The following is a 22,374-nucleotide window of genomic DNA, read 5'->3' as shown; positions in this document are numbered from 1 at the left end:
GCCTAGATATATAACAAGATCAGAGCCTAGATTTTCGAAGCTCTCTTAGCGCTGAAATAGTTAAAATAGTTGCGAAATTTACATGATACTTTTCGTATATATATATTAGCATATATATAGGGTACGAAAAGTATCATGTAAAATTTGCAAATGCTAAATTCACCCTTCCCTGGTAATATCTTTGGAAAAATTGGGAAGTTCCGTGTACCTGAATAGCTGAACAGATAAATATCGTTAATTTTGATGATTGTATATGTCACGGGACGTCATTTACGACGGGATTGTCCTGTTATTTCCTGATATCAGAGTAATTTTGAACAGTTCACTTAATAATCAGATATGACAGTAATCATATATTTTTGTTTTTAACAAATAAGACTCTATACCTGGAATGTCATGAAGGCGTCGTTCTGCTCATGCGCAACTATGACCAGGTAGAAAAACACGATCCCACCCCCGAACAGAATGACGAGGACAATTATCCACCAGGTGGCACCAGTCAAAAACGGAAAGCCATATATGCACGTTACACATAGGCAAATGATTAGCACGCCCATCAGCACGGTTGCCATGGTGACACAACTCCCGGGTTCAAACCTGCGTAGGATGGGAAGTTCTTTGAGGCTTGATCTTAACTTCCCGAAGTCATCATGGCTCTTGGATTTCTTCATAATAATGCTTTTCTCAGACACCGCATCGTCATCCTGGGGAGCCTCCTCTGGTTTCAGCTTAAACTGACATTTTGTAACTGGCTGATATCTTAGTATAATAATGCTAGCAGCAACTATGGTATAGGCTAGCAGAGTACCTATGGACATGAACTCGACAAGAGTCTCAATTTCAAATAACAAGGCGCCCAGTGCTGCTAGAAAGCCGAACACCGCTATAGCCCATACTGGAGTTTGGGTGCGCGGATGAACACGTGCAAATATCGAGAAAAGTAGTCCGTCATCCGCCATTGCATAAACGGACCGTGGCAGTGAGAAGGCCCCGCCAAGAAGGGAGGTGGTTATGCCGAAAAGAGTTCCGATTGCGACAATATACTTGGCCCAGGTTGCTCCATTGTACGCAAACGCCATAGGGAAAGCTGCTGTCGGGTCAGTTTGATCAAACGGTACCATCAACGTTAAACTGATGCTGACGAGCATATACAGAACCGTCACAACAGCAAGGGCGGTAGCTGTAGCAATCGGTATCGACTTCTCAGGATGCCTGGCTTCTTCTCCTGATACAGCGATCCCTTCGAATCCTATGTAGGCAAAGAAACAGGACGCAGCGCCACCTAGGGTCCCGGCGAAGCCGAAGGGAAAGAATCCACCTTTGTTCGTGTTGGTCCAGTTGTCGATGTCGGCGAAGTAGAATCCTGCGCAGATGATGAAGGCAATGACAATTCCGTTTAGTATTGTAAAGGTGCTGTTGAAATGGATTGAGAACTTTGCTCCGGTACCTACGATGATGAACACTACTATAGTTATCGCCCATGCCAAGAAATCAGGGTAGTCTGACAGCCACTCGTTTTCCTTGCCCATGTACCCAATTGTTGCAATGGTGCTGTTTTTTATAGCTCCGTTAAACAATGAGTCGATGGACCCGCTCCACGCACGTGCAACGGCAGCTGCGCCAATCAGATGTTCCAGTACAACATTCCAACCAATCACAAAGCCCCATACTTCTCCAACGGTGACGTAAGTGTAGGAATAAGCCGAGCCGGCCTTTGGAACCCTGGCTCCGAACTCGGCGTAACATAGTGCAGAAAGGAGCGCAGCAACCCCGGCGAACAGATACGACAGAACGGCGGAGGGCCCGGCTTTGTTGTGAACTACTGTTCCGGTTAATACATATATTCCTGCTCCAATCATGTGACCTATCCCAAGCATGGTAATATCGAAAGTGTTGAGACATCTTCGAAGAGATGTCTCATGGAAGTCATCGTTGACAGTTTTAGTTCGCGTGATTCTGCCGATGAAACGCTGAAGCCAGGACATCGTGAACGGTGGTCTGGAACAGAGAGACAGGTATTGAGGTGTCTGACATGAATTGGACAATACTTGACATGCATGTTTGTACACCAGTGTGACACTCAGTCTATGGGGCGGTGGGGTAGCCTAGTGGTTAAAGCGTTCGCTCGACACGTTGAAGACACGGACTTCGATTTCCTACATGGGAACAATGCATGAAGCCCGTCGTGATTTTGCTGGAATATTGCCAAAACCGGCGTAAAACTAAAACTCACTCACTAAGGCGTACAGTTTATGCTTACAAAATCGTGTGTGTCTGATGAATGTTTGCAAGTCTTTTCAAGATCAAAGCGTTGTAAAGCATTCACATGTGATGCAAGACACTTAGGTACAATTTGTGAAGCCCATTCCCGGTGTACCATCTGCGGAACGACCTCTTTCAGCAGCCCGCTCTCATTACGAAGGGACATTTAGGGCCACTGCTACAGAATGCCCATTGACCAGCACACATCTCATTTACGAATATGTCTGTTCTGTAAACAAGGTTCAGTGGACATTCCGTTCAATAATCATGCAGCATTGTACAATTTGAAACACAGTCAACAAAACTCCCAATCGCTATTCCATTACAAACCACTCTCACTTTGCATACAACAATGGAGGACGGTCACATTGGACATTACACGCCATTGTTAAGCAAGATTGGCCACAGAGGAAATCGACGTCAGTCGATATTTCTAATTTGATTTCAAAGGAAGCTTGTAAAAAGCAAATTGATTCAACTGCATGTAAATTGGTAATGGTATTTAAACATAGAATCATTAGCTCAATCTCACTGTATGATTACATGAAGCTCTGGAGTAACGGCAAGGGACTGTTTCTGTCTTCTACATTCCATTTCAATGTTCGATCATTATTCGTTTTTTTCGTTCTCTGGAGTCTAGCTTCAACCAACGGGTTAATAACATGACGGATAACTTTCGGTGAGATCCATTTGTATTCTGCAATTCTATCATATTTTGAACCCACGTCTTCTAGTGGATACACTGGCTCGATCTGCTAATACCTCAAACACACCCGTTCAAAATACTCAAATTGATGTTACCGTGCCTGGTGTTCGACATTGCGGGTACTGGTCAAGAAAGAGCGGACCCGCGTCCGTTTGGGTGTGAGTTGGGTATTCATGTTAAGCTGAGACTTGGTATCTAAGCGCGCTGGTGCTATAATACCGGCATTCGTACGAACTAGTGAAAGCAGCCACACCCGTCACTACAGTAAACTAGTGTATGAATGCTTATAACAAACTCACAAATATGACAAACTGGTTTTGTTTTATTGCATATTGTTTTATTTTATTTTTTCCCTTTTCTTTTATGTTTCTTTTTTGTTGTCTTTTTTTATTCGTTCAATTGGTTACAGTATAATTTACTGGAAACGCCTATAACGAACTAAGGTAAATAACGAACTATGGTAAATAACAAACTATAGTATATAGAGTATCTCACCCAAGTGTCTATTGGTATCAATTATATCAACAAGAGTTGATAAAGTTACAAATACGCGAGGCTTATATTATACTGATATAACTGATATCTGTAGACGGGAGGGTGAGAGTCTATTTATCATCCAAAATCATTTTCCATTGGTTTTCAATGAAAAACTTACACCTCTGGCAGCGATGTCATAACATTGTGACGTCATGAGCTTCATAACGTCATAGCACCGCCAAGGCATCGTACAAAATCTACTGTCAAAACGATATCTCCTAGGAGATATATAATCTCACACAAGCGGTATCTCCTGTGGAACATATTTTGGGGGGATAAATATCGAATGAACTATGGTATACAACGAACTAAGGTATATAACGAACTATGGCAGATAACGAACTAGGGCTTATAACGAACTAAGGAATATAACGAACTATGGTATTTAACGAACTAAGGTATATAAAGAACTATGATTTATGACGAACTAAGGTAAATGACGAACTAACGTATATAACGAACTATGGTACATAACGAACTAAGGTATATTACGAACTATGGTATTTTACGAACTATGGTACATAACAAACTATAATGTATAACGAACGAACTATGGTATATAACGAACTATGGTATATAACGAACTGTGATGTACAACGAACTAACGTATATAACGAACTATGGTACATAACGAACTATGGTACATAACGAACTATGGTACATAACGAACTATGGTATATAACAAACTATAGTGTATAAAGAACGAACTACGGTACATAACGAACCATGGTTTATAACAAACTACAATGTATAACGAACTTTGGTATATAACGAACTATGCAATACAACGAACCATGGTATATAACGAAATAAGGTATATAACGATCTATGGTACATAACGAACTACGGTATATATCGAACTAACATTAGTGCTCGATAGTATACGCAATGTGCGTCGTACTGAACTCTGCTTCAAAACCATTGTCATCTCACATAGGGGCGGTGGGGAAGAATAGTGGTTAAAGCGTTTGAGTTCGATTCCCTACATGGGTACAATGTGTGAAGCTAGCCCTTTTCTGCTGTTTCGAGCCGTGATTTTGCAGGAATATTGATAAAAGTGGCGTAATATCACACGCACGCACGCACGCACACTCTGATTCCATGATGATCCATGTATGGTGGGGGACGTTAGGGTGCATTCGCCACACCGTTGATCTGGGTTGGATTCCACACGAGTACAATGAGTGATGCCAATTTCTGGTGTCCTCCGCAGTGATACTAGTATTGAAGACATATTGCTAAAAGCGATGTAAAACCACACTAACTCCATTGATAAATTCAAGAAACTCGTTAACAATCTCGTGATTGCGAATAGATGGTGACGATATAGTGAGTGACCCAGTGAGTATGTTTTTTCGCCTCTGTCAGCAATATTCCAGCAATGTCACGGCAGGGGACACAAGAAATGGGCACCACATATTGTATCCATGTGGACGATACAGAGATCTGAATATGGGAGTATGCGGTGTGACATGTATGTCATGCGACTGTTGCCGGTTAAAGTGGAACTGTAGCTGTCGATGCGCCTAAGATGGCATTTCAGAACTGGGATGTGATTACTCGATCTACAAAACAAATTAACTTTGAACAAAGTTTCATAATGTCACTAACAGTAAACAAAACATGTACATGCCTCTGCTGTTGTTTTTTTATCTCTACACAAAATGGGGCGGTGAGGTAGCCTAGTGGTTAAGGCGTTCCTTCGTCACGCCGAACACCCGTGTTCGATTCCCACATGGATACACTGAGGACTATTTCTGGTGTCCCCAGGAGTGATAATGATGGAATATTGTTAAAACAGCATAAAACTAATCTCACTCACCCACAGCTCATGACTAATGTGGCTGAGTAATAAAACACATCGGTTGTTTGAAAATACGATTTTACCCACTAAGCTTCCGACTGTCGAAAGAACTAACGAACTGGACATAACGTCTCCATGGTCTGCTATCTTTCTGATTGTGTGCCATTGGCTTAGCTTTTGAAAAACGAAACCAATTATGAGATTGTCAGCTTGGTCTGAAGTCGAGGTTCTCTTTCTCCACGTTACTACTATGTATCGGCGACATAAAAATACCCTTGGCAAAATCAAGCGATCAGGGTCAGATCCACCAAACGTTCGTAGCGCTACCACATTTGCAAGCCTGTTACAACAGGTCGTTAAGTTACGAACACACCCATTCTAGCAATTCTCAAAACGTTCGAAGCCCTACGAACTTCTTAGACCCATTTTTGACACACCGACTACGAGCAAAAAATTCTTAGGGCTACGAACGATTCGAGAATAAGGGCCCAAGTTTCCTCCAAACTAGCGACGCCATTCAGAGTACGATAACACACGATCAACCCGATCGAATATTGTGCATCTCGATAGTTATTCTGGTCAGTTCTAACTGAGGTCCTTGGGACCTACAGATCAATATAATCCATGCCGGGTTATCGCCCAAATCTACAAAGCGCTGTTTATGAGAAGGCCTGGCAAAGTTAACACTGGAAAGGAGGTAATATCGATCTTTGGGAAATACAACATGTGGAATAAGTACATCTTTATGTCCAAGGATCTTAATGGTTCGAGATGTATTCATTGTTTTGCATACTTTCTGCTTAAACATTTCAAGATGACACTTCAGCATGCGCACGCTACCAGTATTGGCGAGATAGACAATTGGTACCGGCCAACATGGACGCGTGTCTTTACATGTGGAACGGCCACTTAGGGCCACCCATCACGTGGCTGTTTCCAGTGTCACCGTTGACCCCCGCGGGACCCTCTCACGTGGTGTCATTCTCAGTCTGTGCGGGAATTCCTCACGGATTAAATCGATTATGGCAACCATTTACCACAGAAAGCTCGTTGCTGTTCTTCCAGGTTGCTATGACAACAGACTAAACTGTAGACTCAATCATGGATCTTTCTTCCTAATTACACCAATTTGCGAGGTGGGGAGGCTTAAACGATCCCTCACACACGTGACAATCATTCACGCGGACATTGGACGAACATTCTCATGTAAACAGTCATCCGTGTAAGAATGCAAATCTCCAACATGTCGATACCAGCCAGTAGCATGTTTCCCATACATGCCATGTGACTATCGGTAATGTCACAACCTGTCGTTTTATCACTGACCTAAGCCCTCGACAACACAAGTGATCATTGTTTCCAGGGATCCATTCATACAATTTTTACTCAATGTACCGTCAACGTCCTTTTGAACCTGTTTGCCAGACTTGGTAAACTCTTTGCTGAGACCCGTCAAGGTCCGACTTATGTCTTCTGCAAGATATGCTTGTCGCAAGACGGACGGGTGGTCACACTCGCTAAATCTATTGACAATAGCCATCGTATCTCAAATGATCGGTGCTCATACTGTTGATCACTGTATTGGTCCAGAATCGATTAATTACAGTCCACTGCCGTATGGCTGAAACGTTGCTGAGGACGACATTAAGAACATACCAGCAAATCCACGACGGTAAACCCAAGACGGTAAACCCATGTTGCCATCACGTTGGGAATCGAACACAGGTCTTAGAGGCGAGGAACGAATGCTCTACCACTGGACTACTCCACCATTCCCTAAAAGTGTGCGATTACATTTGTAAACGTACCGACGGTAAGTGTGAAAAGTGAGTGGTGTTTTTCGCCGCAGACATCAATATGCCGTCTTAGTCCCTTTAACAGCGAATGGACCAGTGTCTGACGGAATGACTATCAGTCAACGTCAAAGTCGCACCATGACGTACAACCAGTCTTATCTCACCACCCTATGTGAATCGATACCGACGACACGTGAGATAGTGGGATAGTTCTTTCCTGACCCAGAATCTCAAGCGGAGGAGGCCATCCTTAGCACCGGAAGTCAAGCTGTCTACTACCAAGCTGGCCATTGACAGAGGCCATGTACAGATGGTGAGTTTTCTGAGGCACGCGATTTGAAAATTACTTTCAACCTATGGCGTGATGATTATTAGGTGGATTGGATTCGAGATAATTAGTCCTTGACTCGTCCCTGTAATCAGCCTCGCTGCAGATACTTCCAACATCATACAATAATTTATCATTGACTCAACTCACAACCGAGAAAATCTATATGCTAGAAATGATATATTTATATCACGTAAAATAAACAACGTGCATGTCGTAAACTAAACAGTGCAAATGATCCTCCGAAACAGATTTCAATGAACGTAAAACTCAAACATGAAGTATGTAAGTATCATGGCGGGGGACATAAGAAATGTGCTTCACACATTTTACCCTTAATGGAGAATTGAACCCGGGTGTTCAGCGTGACGAGCAAACTACTATTAAGCTAACCCATCAGCTCACAAACATGAAGTGACAAATATATGCATGAATCATCAGTGATGACGCCAGGTGTTCACGAACCATGCTCGTCAATTAGTCCTGACGACTAACTAATCCCTCTTACGACAGACATGTGTAGCAGAACGCACATTCTTACCCGAATCTTCAAGTAATCCTACAGCCATATATGTGGTCTCATACACAGACCGGGTTTGACATATGTTAGCGTACCGCCACGAGGTTAGCCTTACCTTGACGGTGCCTGTAAATACACAGTAAACACAATTCCGGGCAGACAAATTGGCTGGTAAAATGTATTCGGGTGTTAATCATGTAGGTCAGGCCTTGCTAACACGATCACCTCACAAATGTACCCTAAACAACACAGGATACTGGTGATCTATTATTTTTTCCAGACACAAGGACCGGCTAACAGGGTTTCTACACGGTACACACACAGTACTTACATGCTTCATACAACGGTCAAACACACTTCACACAGAATTCATGCAGGCTTCACACACAGTTCATACAGGTATCACACAGGGTTCACACAGTTCATTCAGGCTTCACTCAGTTCATACAGACTTCACACAGGCTTCACACACAGTTCATACAGGCTTCACACATAGTTCATAAAGGCATCACACTGGGTTCACAACACTGGGTTCACACACAGTTCATACAGGCTTCACACACAGTTCATACAGGCTTCACACATAGTTCATACAGGCTTCACACACAGTTCATACAGGATTTACACAGTTCATACAGGATTCACACAGTTCATACGGGATTCACACATATATGTCAGACTCCTCCGATGGACACAAAGCACACGTGGTCCCCTGTTCACTGATGTCTTCCTTTATGCATATACTAGTAAGTATAAGATGGTAAATCGATGGTCTGATCAAACAATTTCACTCTAAATGCTTGTTTATCGACCATATCTTGGAATAATGTGAACAACTGACATCGTCTCAACTGTTTCAAAGTTTAGCCAATACACAGAGATCCAAAGTGACAAAAAAGAAAACATTTCCACAGAACTGAGTGACAAGCTGCCTTCAGCTTCCCAGAAGTCGGCCTCTAGCGTCCACTGACGTCTACTACTTTTGAGCAACACGCAAGCCTAATCTAGGATAGATCCTGTGGCCTATGTCCTTCGGCCATTCCTGCAAAATGTTTTAAGAAGGAATAGTGTAATAAATACCTTAATAAACTATTCCAAACGTGTTGAATATGACATGAGGCGAATACTTCCAAACTTTAAGCACCACAGGCAAAATTGATGTCCGGGGCAATTCTCTGTTTGTACACAAATGAAACATACAGCTTTACGGATTACAACTTCTTCAAGCTACATTTAGCGTGAAAACAATGTAAGAATCTCCATGGAAACGTCGCTCTACGTAATAAACATGAAGTTGTAATCCATAAAGCTGTATGTTTCATTTTTGACCCACCAACTTCTAGAATGCCCATTACACAAGTACTGTTTGTACACGTGTTATATTGAGACAGGGCTGCACGGTATTGCCGGTATACCGGTGTATCGAAATATGCTTATTAAACCATGCGTATTGCAGTATTATTTTCTGAGAACCGATAAAGCTGGTAAAGCACATGTATGAAGGTTTTGTAATAATTTTTATGGTTTCACACACAAAAAAGGCATATGATAAATGGATAAAACTAAACTCACTCACTCACACGAAAATACCGACGAAACAGTTGAAGGTGAAGAAAAAGTCAAGTGAGAAGCAGTCGTTTTTATCAAAACCTTTAAGCTTTGACAAACCTTAGAGAATGGCACGGTGCTAAGACACCAAATACCCTGATCATGTAGAATCAGGGATTGGAACCTACAATAAACAGATTCTGACACTACCACAACAGATTGTGATGACAAGTACAACGCATTAATGAATCTGTAAGTCAGTGCTAAAACCAATATTTAGTCACTTCTTCACACAAACAAGTGTTCAAAACCGACCTCTTTATCCAAATACATAAAAGGCATGTGGTAAATATTCACTTCGGTACATTGTTTTCAGTCGCTGTCATGTGTCACGATTCTGACGTCCCCAAATGTCAAGGTCGGGCAGAGCTCGCTCTGGCGGTTATTGGATGAATTATTAAACAGACAGATATCATGTTCTACCGAGGCAATCCGCAGCAAATGTCATTATCGCAAAAGATTGACCGGTTTTCAGGACTTGAGCTGACATTGCGTTTTCTTACGACCAGATTATGGAGACACTTTCCCATCTCAGAAGTAGAGTCAGGTGAAATTGTTGTTCCTAGACCATTATTCTTAGACACCGACGTGAAAGGGTTAGCAAGTGAGCATAAATGTGTGTGAAAGTCGTTTCTATTTCTGTTCAAACCCGAGGAAGACGATAGGGGTTGGCTGGTGATTGAAGTGTTCGCTTGTCCCACCAAAGATCCGGGTTCGATTCCCACGTGTACACACTATGTGAAGCACATTTCTGGGGACCCCTGTCGCGATATTGCTGGAATAGTGCTAAAAGCGACGTAAACTTAAATTCACTAACACTATCCCATGGAGCTATCGCGCTGTAGTTAAACATTGACGCTCTGGTCTTACACAGTTTGCACCTAGGCGAATACTCCGTCATCTATTCCTGAATGCAGAGCGACAGCCAGGGTAAAAACAAATAGTAGGTACAATGAGGATTCAACAGACTGCCTTCCAGTCTCAGACACACTAGGGAGTGTTTCTTCAGAATGAGCGAATTTGGTTTTACGTCGCTTCTATCAATATTCCAGCAAAGTCACTTTCGGGAAACACTAGAAATGGGCTACATACATTGTCCCCATGTAGAGAATCAAACCCGGGTATTCGACGTCACGAGAGGTCGCTTTAGCCATTAGGCTACCCTACCGCTCCGTTCTTTCCGGTGTAAACGGGCTGTGCGGTAGTGTTGTGGTTAAAGCGTTCATGTTGAGTACAATGTGTGAAGCTCATTACTGATGCCCCCGCCTCACTCACTCGCTCACTCAATTATTTTTTATTGTTTTTCTGGTTTGTTCAGAGTGACTATATTATCTTATTTTGCTTCGTCAGCAGGATCATCGAATTGTGGCAGTCAGTTTGGTAACATTCTCAGGGAAATCTCTATTTCTGTGATCACTTGAATACCTTGTCAGTCAAAGACCAGGCATGAATTAAACTCTTTCAAGTTTTATCATATTTGACATGCCATAGCTCTTGGATACGAACCATGGCAACACAGCATTTATGGAGAACGTTCTTAACAGCCCAGAAAGTTAGTTTAAAAAACAGGATGATTGCCTTCAAAAAGTGCAACAATGTATAAAAAGGAAATTAATCTAATGTTTTAGACCAGGTCTGTCTATATGGGGCTCAGAACATAATCAATAACGCCTTGTAATCTCAGTCCCACGTTGATTATTGCACATGACAAATGGTGCATAATGGACGTGATGAATTCAGTAATGCCCACCAGCAGCGCTTCAGCTCGGTTATCGCAATTCGGTAATAATTAGAATGAAACAGAACGTTGGCAAACTAATGAAGAAGAAGACCTTTAAGATCTGGACTGCCTGTCTGTGACGTCAACACAGCGACATTCACCGTTTGGTCAGGTGACAGCCCTTTTCAACTAGCATGTTTTATATGGGGTCTTTTAAGGTGAACTGGATGCACCAGCCAACTGCCAACTCGGAAACTGGGGAAGTCAAAGAGGGTGGCCAATCGTCAATAGTTCCATGCTGCCCTGGTGGTTCCAAGGGAATGAATATTCCAGCAAAAAAACACGAGGCATGAGCATCACATTTTGTCTTCATTTGGGGAATCTTTGGCTTCACGAGCGAACGGTAAAAACACCACCATCTCTGTTATCAAGAGACAGTTTGGTAACCTAGATTTCTTGGGACTTGGTTAGAAAAATCCGCGGCCATCACATGATTGTACGGTCCAGATTCGACCATTAACAGACAAAAAGCTTCAAAATCGCTAAGTAGAGCCTTAAACAATAAACATTTTTTTCAAACGGAATCCACCGCGGGCGCCCTATCCCTGTCATAACCTCAAGCCAAATGAAAATGTTTGGGAGGAAGGTGGACTTGCACTCATCCTTTGTCCAGGAACAATTTGCAGGTGAGCTCACCAATCTCAAAGCCATCTCAGTCGTATTGCCATGGCAACTCTGCGATGGGTAATATGACGTGACATAACTCACGTCTTTGACGTCATCACTTAAACCCACGGTCACATATGATCTTGGCAGACTAATAACTATTTCCTGACAACTCATAAACAGTGGATCCTGTTACGACTGACGAACGTAATAAATAAGAGGGCTTTTCTAAGTTTGATAACTTGCGCCCAATCCTTTAATGAATAAAATATGTTTAAATCAAAATCAACCATAAACTATTCAATCGCGGCCCCTGAAGCTACTGGGATCCACAATCCCCGTTTTATTTTCACAGCGATTGAATGTTGTGCGCAGCGTGCAGCTTTAGTATATAGTAATTGCGAGACAAGCAATGTAATCCTTTCGAAAGTATACATATTTCATGCCATGATATACGACAATCAGAATGTAATCGTCAGCCACAACAAGACTACTCTCCGCCAGGGATTGCCTTAGGATAATTACGGTAGATAATCGCCCAGTGAAATCTGACCTGGTGCAGGGTTTCAGTGGACAGACTGAGGTATCGTTGTCACGGATACTGCCGTGTATGACAGAGGCATTTGTTCAGTTTGTCTCACGTGACGGCTTAATTTGGTCACACTGCGACCGGGAATGACCATCGCGGACGGCCGGTACACGTAATTATATGCGTAAACAGTGTTTGCAATTCCTTAATGTACCAGGTGGCCATCTGCAGGCTTTAAAATCTACGGGCCCTGGATGAAATCTGCAGGCCCATTTGGTTAAAGTCAAACCAATAAAAACAAAATAGACTACACTGTACACAATTTCACACTGCTTTCAGAAAAATTAAGAAAGAGAAGTTTGTATTTGTTAGACCGGTGTTGACATTCCTATGCCATAGCGTAAGTTATCGTAACATGACGGGTCGTGTAAAGAAAAAAGGGGAAACATTCCAGAAAAAAAATTGATTGAGTGATAATTTACTGAAGGTCATAAGGGCCCAGCACATTATCGAAACTGCACATTCTCGTTTCTGAACAAATAATTTAACTTTATCCATGAATTTGACTTAATGTTGTCTCACCATGACCTTCGGTGAGGTGAGTGAGTGAGTGAGCATGGTTTTACGCCGTTTTCAACAACATTCCAGCAATAACAAGCCGACGGACGCTAGAATAGGCTTCGCATTGCACCCCGTTGGGGAACCAAACCCGGGTCTTCAACGTGACGAGCGAACACCTTAACCACTAAGCTACCCCTGTTCCCACTTAGCCTACGGTGTTATAATACATAGAGTTTCGGTGTTACGTCGTGACAAGCTACAACAGCGGCGGCGACAACATCGTCCTTGACAACCCATTCGTCCGCCCAGACATAGTCCGCTTTCTGGTGTAAATAACACATCCCACACAGTATTCTTCCGCCACGACAAGGCTAGTATACACCATGGCTTTGATCACCAAACCTCTGAAGTCTCTTTGGCTCCGGTGCAAACTGTTTGTTGTCAACAGTTTATTTTTCTGTAAAAATGAGGACAAAAGGACGTACTTCCTCACTTGTTATAGAAAGGTTACTGAAGTGCAGTGGTTAGTTTGACTAAAGGGGCAGTGGGGTAGCCAAGTGCTTAAGCGTTCGCTCGTCACGCTAAAAGCCTGGGTTCGATTCCCCACATGGGTACAACGTATGAAACCAATTTCTGGTGTCCGTCGCCTTGATATTGTTTGAATAATGCTAAAAGCTGGATAAAACTAAACTCATTCACTCACTATCTTGATTAAATCGCAGTGAATTGTGCGATTCTATATCACAAAAGGAAGGCTCATCTTAACTTGTGCTAAGACAAAAGTCATCTTCAGCTATATGCACGCTCCTTATCAACATAGCTAAGTTGAGCAAAATATAACCATCTTAAAGACTGTACAATAGAGATGTCAGTTTTCACACTTTCCTCGCTATACATATAAAACAGCCAATTCTGCTCAATCAGCCTCGCCTTCAACAATATGCACGCTATTAATACACATGGCCTTGCTGAATAAAATATACCCTTCTGACTGACTGGTAGAGATGCCACCAAATCATCGCACTTTCATCGCCGTTAATATACACGTGCCAAGTCCCTCAACAGAAAGCACAAAACGTCAACTTAAGGATATGGCTGAAATATTGCCAAAGTAACTTGAAGTTTAATTTTTAACTCACTCACTCACTAACCCCAATGTGAAGGCCAGAGATTAACCAGTCTCAGTTATCCGACGAAAAGGATTTCATTGGACGTAAGCAGTGATGGCACAAGGATCTAGGTTTTCGAAGCTCTTTTTAGCGCAAAGATAGTCGAAAGTGTTTTAACTTAACATTACCTTATGACCCCGTTAGCGATAAGGGAGCTTCGAAAATCTAGACCCAGGTGTTCGTGAAGAATATCACATCCTGTCGGGTAGCGCATGCGATTCGGAAACGTTGTACAAAAATAAAACCGACGCCGTTAAACTGTACCCGTGAAGATCCGGGGTAGAAATGATCTTCAGTAACCCATGAATGTAGTAAGATGCGACAAACGGGATCGGGTGGTCAGACTCGCTGACTTGTACAACTTATCGTGTGTCAGTTGTGCAGATCAATACTCATGATGTTTGTCCCTGATTTGTCTCGTCCAGAATCGATTATTTACAGACCGCCGCCATGTAGCGGCAATAGTGTTGGGTGCGGTGTAAAACTAAACTCACTCACTCACTGCCTTTTCCATGCTGGCCGTATTAACTCATCACGACATTGACCAGTAACCATAGCCATATTACTGGCAAATTAAACACTATATTGAGGGGAAAAAGTAAGGATCACATGGAACGGCAAGTGGCCATATAACTGTATAAGAGGCGTAAAACTCACTAAACGTACGTGTACACAACGTTGTGCCTCTCAGCTTCCACCCAGCCTCTCTCTGTCTGTGTGTCTGTGTGTGTCTGTGTGTGTCTGTGTGTGTGTGTGTGTGTACTGATCAGCATGCTATAGCGCCATCTGTTTGGGGTTCACGATATATGTATATGTGTCCTGACCCCCAAACAGATGGCACTCTAGCATATGCTATAGAATATTGATCTGTACACACACATCCACGCACGCACGCACGCACGCACGCACACTGATGCATATATATATCCTGAACCCCAAACAGATGGCGCTATAGCATATTGATCAGTAGTAGTTGTATACTTAGGGTCAACTGTGGTGGTGAGCGGGGTGATAATTACTCGCATCATGCCCATTACAGTTTGTTATAGCATGTTATACTCTGTCAGCCGCCTGATGGAGAGACGTCACAGCTGACTCCAAGGTGGGGGACTCTCGCAGGCTTTGACTACGGCGAACGTCGTTATCCCGACGTCCTTGGCTATATCGAACTTCAGATCGAGAAGACGGAGTGACGGTGAAACTCGTGGAAGAATAAGACATGGTCTTTTACACCCGAGTCCATGAAATGAAGTATATATGAGTTCGAGACAACCGGGGTAATGGTGTAACTAAAGTTTTCGTCAGAGCTCAGGAATATTGAACCAAATTCCATAAACTTCGAGTTTTGCAATTGAGAAACAATTCAGGTAGTATTGGATTAAAATGTGTATTACACGTATTATCACGCTAAAACATAGTGGGCATAAGTTGAGTTCAACACGGCTATAGAACGATCAAAAGAAAAATAATGGGTTTTCCCCGCCCCGTCCATTCTAGGTTACGTATCAAGCTAAAACAAACCAAATTGCTTTCTTATTTTATCCATTTTCCGCCATTGTACCCAATCACAATGAACGGACACCCGTGAGATCGAGGTTCAACAGTTTGTGAGATGGAATTCTATGAGTAATATACAAACGTAGAACCACCAACTCGCAATTGAAATATTGGATTACTGTCTCTCCTGAAATAAAGTTACACGTCTGCACCACGTCTCGGCTCTTACACCATTACAACCACGCAGGGTAATCTGGCAGTGCACATATCTCGCCCAGCAATTGCCAGATGGTCGTATTGTGGAGAGAGGCTGTGTTGCTAGTGAGTGAGTTTAGTTCTACGCATTCAGCACTATTCAAGCTATATGGGGGCGATCGGTAAATATTCAGTCTGGACCAGACAATCCAGTAATCAACAACATGAGCATCGGTCTGCGCAATTAGGAACCGATGACAAGTGTCTGTCACATACTAGAGTAAAAACCAAACCCCAGATTTAAAAGTTAATGCCATTTATTAACTAAATATACCTGATTTACAATAAACCATTTAAGTTTGCCTTCACACCTGCATTATCACCTCATCAAACACCCTCGTACTCTTTCCCTGCATACTCACGCATGCCCATAATACTTCACACTTCAAATATACGCACATACAGCCATATCAACGCTCCCATCAACTCACAATATCACAACACTACAAATGTCTTTAAAGAAATACAGCACAAATCATATACTTATATTATTCACACTAAAGATGGAATCGACAATAACCATTCATTGAAAGCACAAATCAGTCTATTATGGTTCACTGTTCCCATCACAATCGATGTTGTTGTCCTGTCACCATATGTAGGGGTTCAAACAGTTTATGATATCGGTGGTATATTAGGGGTCCTTCCCCTGCGTGTTACTCTTCACACACTTGGTTGGCATGTCACTTTGATCCCTAATGATCAAACGGTGCAGCCTTACTGGCGGGGCACGGCACGCTCCCCAGACACCCAGGTCAGTTCAGCTATACACAAGCGGCATATCGATCTCTCACGATCGGCGAGACAGCCTTACGGGGTGCAACACCTACCCCGGACACTGAATACAAAAAGCACACCATGTACATGGTATCTTTACACATACACAACATATGGGTTTTACACATACAAAATGTGTTTACAGGGCTGTTTTACAGTACTTAATATACCACACTATCACTGTACTTTACACATAACTGTTGTCTGAACATCATTATTACCCCATCATACTAGCTTAGGAACATTCTAAATGCTTTCATTATAAATCACAATTCTTTCACATTCCAAACTTCAGCAATAATATGGCACATATTACATATTATAAGGTGAAAGCTAAACTCCAATACATATACAAACAATTCAATCACAAGATAACACAAAATCATAATACTCACACCAGCTGAATATATAGGGAAAACAGCCAACCTCACACACATACACTTTCCAACTGGTTGCCAACTCACAATCTTCAAATCAAACCTTATATACCCCCCAAGCTACATGATTGACCCCAAGCCTACTACCCAGCCACATACAATAGTCTTTCCTACTGCACACCTCAGATCCGAACAATAGCTCAACGCTTGCATCACTGCCCTCGCTCACAAGTCCTCACTCCACACTTATCACCCTTCAAATTTAACACTCAACATCTACTGTATACATTATAATAATTGTGATCTTGACAGTGTCAACCAAGTCAGCGAGTCTGACCACCCGATCGCGTTAGTCGCCTTTTATGTCAAGCATTGGTTGGTGAAGGCCAACCCCGGACCTTCACGGGTCGCTCTGTTACCATCTTATCCAGGGTGTGAACACGTCTCCCAAGCAACAAACCCTGACCATTATTAAACTACTGAAGGATATAGATTGAGCATTATTCACCCTCTTTATTCCTGTAATAAACAGTACCAGTTACCAAGAAATTGATACTCACCCCAAGAAAGTGAGTGAGGGAGTAGGGTTTTACGCCACCTTTAGTAATATTCCAATAACATCACGGCGAGGGACAACAGTGGGCTTCACACATTGTACCCATCGGAGGAATTGAACCTGGGTCTTCGGCTTTACGGGTGAAGGCTTTAACCACCAGGCCAACCCAGCTGTTAAGTAATAAGTCTCAGACTTTCCTTTCCAAAACTCATGAATTCACTCACTCACCACTCAACCACTCACTCACCCAGCCACCCATCAACGCACCAACCCACGTATGCATGCTTCGCAAACTCACTCAATCCGTCCATATTCAACAGCCCATGCTTGTCGTGAAAAGTCACAGTGGGATCGGGTGGTCAGGCTCGCGGACTCGGTTGACTCATGCCATCGTTCCCCAGCTACTGGGATCGATGCTCATTATGTCAGTCACGGGATTGTCTGGTCCAGACTCGAATGTTGACAGACTGAGTTCGACACCAAACAACAAACACACAAGAACTGACCAACTGCAGCTGAAAGCCTGGCCGGTGTATAGTCATGAACAAAACGTGCAACGCACATATAATTGATCGCTCTCAGCTGTTGGCTGTGTATGAGCAAGTTCTTCCAGTGTTGGTGTTACATATAAGCCAGTCGGTAACAGCTGGTTTCATACGATGATGTGATAATAGGGGCGTTTTTTGGACGTTTTTATTAAGTCATCATGCTTTAGAGAACTACAATACTTTTAATTACTTTAATAGGAACTATTCAGTGGTGATCATAAAACTGTACTGACGGTATTATTCAACACATAGAGCACAATGGTATGGCCCGGAACATCGAGCTGGAGGCAAACAATATTAATTTTGGAATGGTTCAACTGACACTCACACTGCAAGAAATGGTAATATTCGTCTTCAAGGGGTACTCACGGATAATGAATTCGATAACCATCAGTTTACACTTGCTCTAGTGACTTGAAGAGCTCCAGGAGCTTTTTGTTGTTTTGGGTAAACATTACAAACGTATGTTCGTATTATCTGAATTTTGCTCATTGCCTAATACTAGTACAGTGTACTACGTGCATTGTCATCACCCGTGAAGATCCGGGATAGAATTGGTCTTGAAGCAGCAAATATCTGTGAGAGGCATGTAATCATATGCCAGTTGCGGATATTGCTGTTCGACCACCGTTTGCTGACCACCTTCATATAGAAAATTGGAAACAAAAACCCAAAATATGCCACGCATGAGTGCAAATGTAAACAAAGTATGCCACGCATTGCGATATAGTTCAAGAAAATCCTACCAGACAGCGCTACTACGGATGGATAACGATTTGCATATCTTCCCTTCAAATGAGGTGAAATAGGGTGAGGTAAGTTGAAATAGGGTGAGGTAAGTTGAAATAGGGTGAGGTAAGATGAAATAGGGTGAGGTAAGGTGAAATAGGGTGAGGTAAGATGAAATAGGCTTCACCGTCACCTTGAAAATGGCTTCACTCAATTTCTCAACGGGTGAGGAGTTCAGGGGAGGAGTTCAGCGTTTGCTAGTAAGGACTAATGCCTGTTCTATACTGCACTTCAGGTTCTTTATTCAAACAAACCACCATCAGTGGTGCAAGTACATTTTACAATCATATCAATAGTTAATACGTAGCATGTGATGAGTTAGGTGACATAAACATAAAATGTGTTACAGTTTGACGGTTCCATTTACAATCCGTATAATGCGTGGTAAAGATTTTATCACAGAGTACTTACAGGCGGACATAAGGTTTTACAATAACAGTCTTTAATATAGGGATGTCTGACATTATCGAAATACGAACATTCAAACAGGGGATGGAACTCGTCAGCTATATCTTGAGAATTACATCAATGGCATTTTCTTAATTGTACAGGTATATTTTTCCAGTGACCGGTTTCTACCGGTAAATAATGATCAGAGGTTCTAAACCACATTATTGGGTTTGAGACATGTTTAGGGAGAATCCGGCATGGTTCGAAAGTGGCTTAATAGTTTATAACAAATTCCTTTTGAGCTACTGTGTATGGTTTCATTCCATATTTCTTTTATATAAATTGATCTTTTAGTGTCGATTCTACTACAGTGTAGACACAGAACTAGGGTTTCCAAAACTATTCAGTATCATCATTGAAACAAATATGTATTTGACATGTTTTTGATCACGTGGACAGTGTTATTTTATCTCGATAAAGAAACATTCTATAACAGAAAACTCAAGTAAACATATAACGTAAGTGCAAAGAAAGTGCCAGTCCTGACTATCCTCTGAAACTAATTCAGCTACGCGAAAAGGGAAAACTAGCTCTGAAAGTCACTGAATCACTTTATATCGGTAATGGCAGTAGCGCATGCCTTTTTCACCCACTTCAGATATATTAGATTCTTATATTCTCGAATAATGGTTGGTTGTTGTGTTTAACGCCGCAATATTCCAGCTACATTGCCGCGGTCTATAAATAATCGAGTCTGGATCAGACAACCCAGTGATCAACATCATGAGCATCGATCATCGTAACGTAAATAGTCGAGTCTGGACCACACAATTCAGTGATCAACATCATGAGCATCGATCATCGTAACGTAAATAGTCGAGTCTGGACCAGATAACCCAGTGATCAACACCATGAGCATCGATCATCGTAACGTAAATAGTCGAGTCTGGACCACACAATCCAGTGATCAACATCATGAGCATTGATCATCGTAACGTAAATAGTCGAGTCTGGACCAGATAACCCAGTGATCAACATCATGAGCATCGATCATCGTAACGTAAATAGTCGAGTCTGGACCACACAATCCAGTGATCAACATCATGAGCATCGATCATCGTAACGTAAATAGTCGAGTCTGGACCACACAATCCAGTGATCAACATCATGAGCATCGATCACCGTAACGTAAATAGTCGAGTCTGGACCACACAATCCAGTGATCAACATCATGACCATCGATCTAGGCATATTGGGTACGATGACATATGGCAACCAAGTCAGCATGACCAACCCATGGGTTGCTGAAGGCCGAATCAAACCTGGATCTTTTGATCCATCTTGCGAAGGGGATGCTTATGTATTGCAGAAACTGAGGAAAGGCTGCGAGTTGAATATGGCAGAAATATTCCCCGACATAATACATTAATGATTCGTCAAAAAACATCACCATCAGAAATATTGTAAATGTCAATCAAGTGCTTCATTTTCAGTTGATATAATATATCGAGATGAGATAATAATCTTCGGTATTCGTGTTTACCTTGCATACAGCTAACTCACTTAACTGACATAATTAACAATATTTTCATAACAATATTCAAAACAAGTACTCTCTCAAATACCTGCCAACATATGGTGAATGTTGCCGAGTGGGTGAGTCATTGGGTATGGTTTTCGCTGCTTCTAGCAATATTACAGGCAATATCACAACAGGGGACACCAGATATGGGTTTCACACGTTGTACCCATGCGGGGATTCAAACCCGGGCCTACGGCGTGACGAACGGACGGTTAACCACTAGGCTACCCCATCGTCCTGACTACTGTCGGGTAATAATGTAGGGTAATACAACTACCCTCACTACTGTAAATAGCAGATGTTCCGGTAACAGTATGCCACTAAATGGATCGGCTGTATGTATTTTGTGTGATTGCCGTCCCGATACAATGACACACAGGCACAACAAACGCCTGTGACATCACCCCCTCCAATCATCCATCACTAGTCCTCATTCTATATCCATAAATCATAGTCCTCATTCCTCTCCCCTTCTACTGTCTTCACTAAAGAGAAATATGATAAATATACGAACTTTAACCTTTCTCGGGATTATCGTGCCACACCGCATGCTGTCGTATTCAGGTCACTGTATTGTCCACATGTAAACAATGTGTGAAGCCCATTTCTGCTGTCCTCTGCCGTTGTATTGCTAGAATATTGCTAAACTTGGGATAAAACCATGCTCACTCACTCATTATACCGTCAACTTCTACGACGATGGGTTACGGAGACTAGGCTCTTACGATTCATTATCATATTTGGTGAATCCAACCGTATCCCTTCCTAAGTCCGCTCGTTATTCGTAATCACAAGATTGCTCGGGAATGTATTGAAAAACGTTGCTTTTAATTGATTTTTATCTGTTTTAGTGAGTGAGTATGGTTTTAAGCCTCTTTTGTCAATATTTCACCAACATCAGGATGGGTAACACCAGAAAGGACTTCAGACATTGTACCCATGAAGGGAATCGAACTCAAGTCTTCAACTTGACGTTCACTAGCCATTGTCGTGATGGATTAAGGCACACCAAAGTAGGTGAGTAAGTGAGTTTAGTTTTACGCCGCACTCAGCAGTATTTCAGCTATATGGCGGCGGTCTGTAAATAATCGGATCTGGACCAGACATTCTATTGATCAACAACATGAGCATCGATCTACGGCACACCAAAGAATATATTCAATTGTTTCACTGAATATATTGAAAGATACATCAGCTACTGACATGTCATTATATTCGTTACTCAATATTCATGATATGTATGATATCAGCCTCATAGTACATTCGCTGTAACAGAGACAGCCACATCGTAAATCACTGTTTCGTCAGTTTAGCTGGCTTCGGTGCCCTACTGTCGACCTTCGGTATTCTTGAATTAAAGAACTTCCTTTACAACGTCCATTTAACGTTTGCTTTTA

At 42.2% G+C, this 22,374-nt stretch overlaps 1 protein-coding gene across 2 annotated transcripts in view; it reads right to left on the bottom strand.

Moving 5' to 3' along the window:
• Window positions 1-22,374, bottom strand: part of LOC137268600 (cationic amino acid transporter 4-like) — a 41,785-nt gene that overhangs the window by 5,547 nt on the left and 13,864 nt on the right. For both annotated transcript variants that reach the window (XM_067803171.1, XM_067803172.1), the window contains exon 2: window positions 387-1,998. In XM_067803171.1, the coding sequence (XP_067659272.1) occupies window positions 387-1,985 (1,599 nt within the window). In that variant the 5' untranslated portion in view covers window positions 1,986-1,998. The remainder of the gene's footprint in view (window positions 1-386; window positions 1,999-22,374) is intronic.

The sequence above is a fragment of the Haliotis asinina genome, chromosome 16 (assembly GCF_037392515.1).
Source record: "Haliotis asinina isolate JCU_RB_2024 chromosome 16, JCU_Hal_asi_v2, whole genome shotgun sequence".
Classification (NCBI taxonomy): domain Eukaryota; kingdom Metazoa; phylum Mollusca; class Gastropoda; order Lepetellida; family Haliotidae; genus Haliotis; species Haliotis asinina.
This window is presented reverse-complemented; position numbering and strand designations above follow the sequence as displayed.